The sequence below is a fragment of the Octodon degus genome, unplaced genomic scaffold, assembly GCF_000260255.1.
Source record: "Octodon degus isolate 3935 unplaced genomic scaffold, OctDeg1.0 scaffold00092, whole genome shotgun sequence".
In the NCBI taxonomy this organism is placed as follows: domain Eukaryota; kingdom Metazoa; phylum Chordata; class Mammalia; order Rodentia; family Octodontidae; genus Octodon; species Octodon degus.
In genome coordinates, this window is record NW_004524668.1 from 4,892,148 (window position 1) to 4,898,863 (window position 6,716).

Sequence of the window (6,716 nt, forward strand, 5' to 3'; positions counted from 1 at the left end):
AAGACTTACTGGAATAAGATCTTCTTGCTATAAATTAAGTAATTAATTGTCTTCCTTTGTTTCTTAGAATTTTCTTTAACGTCCCTCTGTGCATTACTGTTAAGACTACATATACTATGGAAAGTCCCTCATGTGTAAAAATTACATTATTGAACTGAAAGACAAAAAAAGGATAACAGATTTTTTTGTTGTCTTTATCTTCTATGGTAACCTGTAGGTTTTGTAAATATTTAACATGTATATGCCTAAAAATATGCTCTAGTAAGTCTGTAAAAATTATTTCACGTATCTGACCTGTGTTTCAGTTTTCTCAGCTGTTACATGGGGACAAGTATACCTATGTTAACCCTGTAAGGTTATATTGAAGATGAAATGAGGACTTAATATAAATGTAACTACTTAGAGCATTATGTGATGAATACAGAGTTTTCAAAAGATGTTAAGTGTCATGATGATAACAGTTATTTAAAGATGATTTTTACCATCTTGTAAATCTAACTCAAAGTAAGTTTGGCTACCTATATAACTTTCAAATTTGTTTGACTATTTAAATTGTTCTCTCCTAGTCTCTAAATGGATTTTAGAGGCAAATTCCAATGTTTTTGTCTTTCAATTGATTATAGACTTTCAGTCATGGAAATTTAGAGACATAAGACTTATCTGTACTAGGTACTTTTAGAACATAATAGAGTAAAATACAAAATTATGTGTAGTGAATAATTTAGCACAACTGATCCATGTATGTTTAATGTCTAGGTAATTCATTTATTACTGTTAGACACTGGGTTGTTGTTCCTAGTAATACCATAAAACATAAACTCAAAAAAATCTTATAAAGAAAGGAATTTAGTTCTATGAGAATACTTAGCAAAGCAACTATCTCAGTTACTTTTCTCTTGTTGCTGGGACAAAATACCCCACACAAAATTAAGGAAGGAAAATTTCATTTAGTTCACAGTTCCTGGTGGTTTCAGTCCAATCAGATGGCTTCAAAACAGAGTGGTACATAGCAGAGGGCAGTAGTTCATGGCTGCAGAAAACAGCAAGACAGCAGGAGCGAAAAGGGAGGAGCAGCAGGCAGCAGAGAGCAGGCCTCTCTCCCTTGTACTGCATTCAGGCTGTCCACCCCAAGGTTTGTAGCACTCACATCCATTATCCCAGCATTGGATCATGAATTAATCATAAAGGCTAGAAGCCCACCCCAATGACTGCATGAGGCTTTGGGGAGACAACTAGACATAAACCATAACAGTAACTCTGTAGAATCAGGGCAGGGAATAACAGAGAAGACTTTTCTCCTTTGAAGCACCTGTAGGGTTGAATCAAGTTTGCAACAATAGACTGATGTGGAGCAGAGGGAACAAATATTCTCAACAGTAGGAGTATACTGAGCATATTAGCAGTAGGAAGAGCCATGGCAGATGTAAGGAAGTGTCACAGGCATTCTGGCTAGTGCTGTTGTACACAGGGCCCAACCTGTGCACTAGTGAAGTCATGAGTCTAACTACAGAAAGGAAGAGAAAAGCTCTAATTATAAAGGTTCATTATATGTCTCAGTACTTTTGTAGATTATAAAATTAGTTGGTATATTCTATTCTAAAATATAAGACTTCTGTATTGTTTTTAATTGTCTTCCTTTGTCAAATTACATCTATTAAAAGCTACTGAAAAAATGTAACAACACATATTGTCAACCATGATCTCACCATATTAATGGTAATTTTTATTACTTTCTTTTCAAGCATTTATTTATTTGGTATTGCTACGCAGCATGGCATGCGGTACCAGGGATCAAACCCAGGTCCTTGTGCTTGCCAGGCAGGCAGTTAGACTGCCAAGCTATCTTCCCAGCCCTTTTGTTTCTTTAATTTTCTCCCTTTTTGGACTTATTCATAGGGAAAGCGGAAATTTCAACAATGTCAGCCCCTGAGAAGTGTACATTATCAGAAGAAGAAATGGAGAGGAAGTCTAGACCTATCATTGATGAATTTCTACACATTAATGATTTTAAGGTAAATAAAATATTAAAAAGCAGTTATAAAGAAAGCAACTACAAGGGCCAGGGATATAGCTCAGTGGCATAAACACCTGCCTGTCAAGCATAAGATCTTGAGTTCTATCCCTGGTACCACAAAAAAAAAAGCAACTACAGAAGGTACTCAAAATATGGTAAATGTTTAATTTTGTTTTAAAATTTTTTACAAGGGCTAGATGTGGTAGCACAGGTCTGGAGTCCCAGCATTTGGAAGGTTGAGGCAAGATGACCTCCCTGAATTTGAGGCCAGCTTGGGCTATATAGTGAGTTCAGGACCAGCCTCAACTATACAGAGATGCTGTCTCAAAAGAACAAATGGGAGGTGGGCCAAGGGGAGGGTTTACAGTAAAAGACATGCTCTTCTTCTCAGAATAACCCCACTATACCTTGGTTAAAACATTTATTTCATCATTTTTGCCACTTTCTGAAGCAATTCTTGAAGTCCTTTGCCATATCTTTACAAGATGTGATCAGGCCAGGGGTATAGTTCAGCGACATAAGCGTCTGCCTGGCAAGCACAAAATCCTGAGTTTGATCCCTGGTACCACAAAAAAAAAATAAAAAAAAAAATGGCAAGATGTGATCAAATGGCTACTGCTGACATTTGACCAGAAGGCAGGCTTATAAAAAGAATAAGGTGTGTCCTTACTCACTAAATCTGGCACCATGCAACTTCCACCTAGCTCTTCCCCAAAGTCAAAATAACCACTGAAGTTAAACATTTTTAGTGGACTCAGAACATCAAGATACAGCTGCAGCAGTGCAACTAAAGACACTCACGTATGAGCACTTCCAGGAATGCTTTAGAAAGTGGCCGGAAGCTGGTCATGGTGGTGCGCAACTGTATTCCCAGCATGCTAGCGCTTTGCCACTCAAGGCCACCCTGGGCTACATAGTGAGTTCAAGGCCAGCCTCAACTATGTAGTGGGGCCCCTATCTCAACAAAATGAAAAAAGGGAAGAAGGAGAGAGACAGGAATGATGTGTTTGAAACAAGGGAAGTGTTTTGTTGGAGGTTGACTGCAATGTGTCTTGTACAATAATACTTTTTATTTTGTGTATATAATAATTTTTTTTTTCATTTGTGTATTTGGTACAGGGTCTCATTACATAGCTCAGACTCATAGTGATCCTCCTGTTTTCAGCCTCCCCTGTGCTGGGATTACAGGCATGCGCCACCATGCCCGGACTTGGTCACCAGCTCAGTGTACCCCAGGGGGCAGGGCCGGCATGGCATGCAGGACCAGGAATCAAACCCTTGTCCCTGAGCCTGTCAAAGCAGGCACTTAATCTGCTGATCTATCTTGCCAGCCCTATAATAAATATTTTTCTATCACACTTCATAAGCAGAAAGGCCTGTGACTGAAAAACAGAGTAATTTGGTTCTGATCTAAGGCTTGGCTTACATAATCCAAGATTCACAGGGTTCAGTTTGCTTAAGTCTGGTACATTTCTGCCAGGTCTACCTGTCTAAATTTGTAGTTCACAAGATGGAGAGGTAGAAAAGAGTGGGTATGTCAGTCTAAGGAAAACCAAAGTAGCTGATAATAACAAGCAAAACCCACATCTTTTGTGTGTATGTGCGCGTGCGTGGACTACTGTAGTTTAAACTCAGGCCCTAAACTACATCCACAACCCTTTTGTGTATTTTTATTTTTGGCTGAGGCGAGGCTCATACTTTCAGTCTTCCTGCCTCAGTCTCCCTGAGTGCTAGATGTACAGACACACACCAGCACACCTGGCCAACCCATTTTTTTTTTTTTAACTTTTTAAAAAATCTTTTATTTATTTCTTTAATGGATACAAGGTCTCACTATGCAATTCGGACTCAGTGATCCTCCTGTCTCAGCCTCCCCAGTGCTAGGATTACAGGCATGTGCCACTGTGCTTGATTTCAATGGCTGGCACAGCACACCAGGGTTCAGGGGCCGGCACAGCATGCGGTACCAGGAATTGAACCTGGATCCTTGCGCTTGCCAGGCAGGCACTTAGACTGCCGAGCTATCTCCCAGCCCCCAGCCCATTGTTATTATAAGGCATTCCTGGTATAGTGATGGTCTTTCAGGTCTTTACAGTCATTGTATCCTCATTCTCATGTCAATTTCAAAGTATTACTGGCATTTCTTTTGCCTTATTTCATAAATAGAAAACTGAAGTACCAAGGGCCAAGCAGTGTTCCAGGATCAGACAGTGTAAGTGAGAAATGTCAAGCCATGGCTTTGAAATTGCCCTCCTTTAAATCTTACCTTCTCCTTGATCTTTACATTAAGATTTGGGTAAGATGGGCGTGCTACCTGAACCCGTGAGCCCTGCCATCTCATTGAAAGCAGTACCTTCATAGTTACTTAAGTTGTGAGGTCTTAGGACACATCGCATGTTGAAATCTAGTGGAGTGACTTGAGGTCTGGAATGACTTACCTGGTAAACCTAGCTCTTAAAGTAGTTATCAGATATATTAACTACCTTTGCTCTGGCGTTATATTATTAAAAATTCTTCCAAAATTACTTACAGACTTCAGGACCTAGTCATTTTCTGCTTTCTATACACAAAAATTACCTTGTGTATATCTCAAATTTTCTAAAATCCAGAAGTAGGAAGAAGTTTCTGATGCCATGTAAGGCAGAGAAGTGTGCTTTGCAGGAAGCCTAGGAGACATGCGAAATGAGTAAATACCAACTGAAAAGCACCAGAGAATATCCCTGATCCACAGCACATCGCTGGCTGGCTTCTTGGAAAATGAGAAGCATACTTGTAAACAACCAGCCCAGTTTTTCTTTCTTGCATGGAGATAGGCAAATGCAAAAAGACTTAGGAGAAAATTAAAGAGCTATAAAAGATGAGAAGCAGAGACAATAAAGAAAAACATAGGGGTTGACTTCTGACATCATTTGAAGGATATCCACAGTCAGTGAGGAGCTTTGCAGAAGACCCGCTGGAGAAGCATGAGCCCTCAGATAGGCCTGCAGTATCAAGGGCACCTGTGCCTTCATACTGGTTGTAATAACCAGCAGATAATTTTAGCTACTTGGGAGGTTTACTCTACGCAAGGTGTTGGTCTGCGTATTTTATATATATGCATGTAACCATCAAAAGACCCCTCCTATCCAGATGTGATGGCACAAGACTGTAATGCCAGCACTCAGGAGGCTGAGGCAGGAAGATCACTGCCAGTTCGAGGCCAGCCTGGCAACACAGCAAGATCCCATTTCAAAAATAACAACGAAAAAGACCCCTCCTAAAATTGTTATTACCATAATATCTTTTTACAGAAAGAAAATTTGAGATGCAGAGGCATAAGGTATCTTGTACAAGATCAGACCATTAATAAATGGTAGATTCAGGGTGCAGAGCCAGCCTTCTAGCTTCAGAAGCACACTTTGCTTTATTTGCTTTAGTGTATTAGTATATTGGGCTAAAAATTTAGGATCTATCCTAAGAGGTTTTTTCTAACATCTTAGAAGTGTTATTAACAGTGATATAAATAATATATATTGAGCCCTTATTTTGTGCCTGTATATTCAATATTTAGTACATAACCAGATTAAATGTCCCCTAGCAGAAATTGATTCCCTGGGCCGGCCAAATAGCTCAGCAGACTAAAGCACCTGCTTAGGCAGAGCTCATTGGCAGGGGACCCTGCCAGCCACACCCCCAGGGCACACTGAAATGGCAATTGAGACTGGGCGTGCTGGCATGCGCCTGTAATCCCAGCGCTTGAGAGGCTGAAAACAGGAGACTCACTACGAGTCCTGTCTACGTAGTGAAACCCTATAGTCCCTGTACTAAATTCATTTAAAAAAGGAAAGAAAGAAATTGATTGCCTGAGCCTTCAGAAAGGCTCGACTGCCTATATCCCAACACTTTGCCACCTCGCCTGCTATCTGATTTTTCTCAGGGTTTGAGGTCTTATTTGAAATGACCTGTTAAGCAGTCTTTCTCCTGACTACCCTACTGCCTAGTTTCCCTTTTCTTCACTAAAACTTTATTTATTTCTTTTGTAGCTGTTGCTCATTTATTTACTGCCTGTCTTTAAGGTCAGTCTTATCTGTTCTCACACTGGAATATATGCAACATTAAAGCAGAGAATATTGGTCGTTATAGATTCACTGTAGTATACCAGCCTGTGGCCCCTGAAGTAGGGCTGGCACATTTTACATACTCAGTGGATACATACCAAAGAGGGCAAATACGTGCATGGCGAAGGCAGACGCATAAAGCTTTGAATCCTGGCTACCTCCTAATACTTTGTGACTTTGGAGTATGACGATCTCTTAGCTTTAACTTCCTGCCATACAGTTACTTTAGGAAATCTGTAAATGTCAGTACTCCCAGACAGAATAACCTCAGCCTTTGGATCATGACATTGGCTTTCTAGTTCTTACACTATTTTCAGGATTGTTTGGGTTGTTTGGTTTTGGTTTTTGGTACTGGGGATTGAACTCAGGACCTTCTGCTTGCCAGGCAGGCACTTATGCCACTGAGCCATCTCTCTGACCCTGTTTTCAGGTTTTTAAATGATTATAAAATAAGCATATATGATCTTGGAAAACATATATTTGGCTCTGGCTCTCTGATTGCTTTTTCATAAAATTGTTAACCTAAACATGTTAGCCTTTTAAAACGTACCATGTTCTCTCTCTCTCTCTCTCTCTCTCTCTCTCTCTCTCTCTCTCTCTCTCTC

General features: G+C 40.0%; 1 protein-coding gene across 5 annotated transcripts in view; it reads left to right on the forward strand.

Moving 5' to 3' along the window:
• Nucleotides 1-6,716, forward strand: part of Eif4g3 (eukaryotic translation initiation factor 4 gamma 3) — a 400,120-nt gene that overhangs the window by 355,818 nt on the left and 37,586 nt on the right. For all 5 annotated transcript variants that reach the window (XM_004637641.2, XM_023722577.1, XM_023722578.1 and 2 more), the window contains one exon: nt 1,897-2,012. In XM_004637641.2, the coding sequence (XP_004637698.1) occupies nt 1,897-2,012 (116 nt within the window). The remainder of the gene's footprint in view (nt 1-1,896; nt 2,013-6,716) is intronic.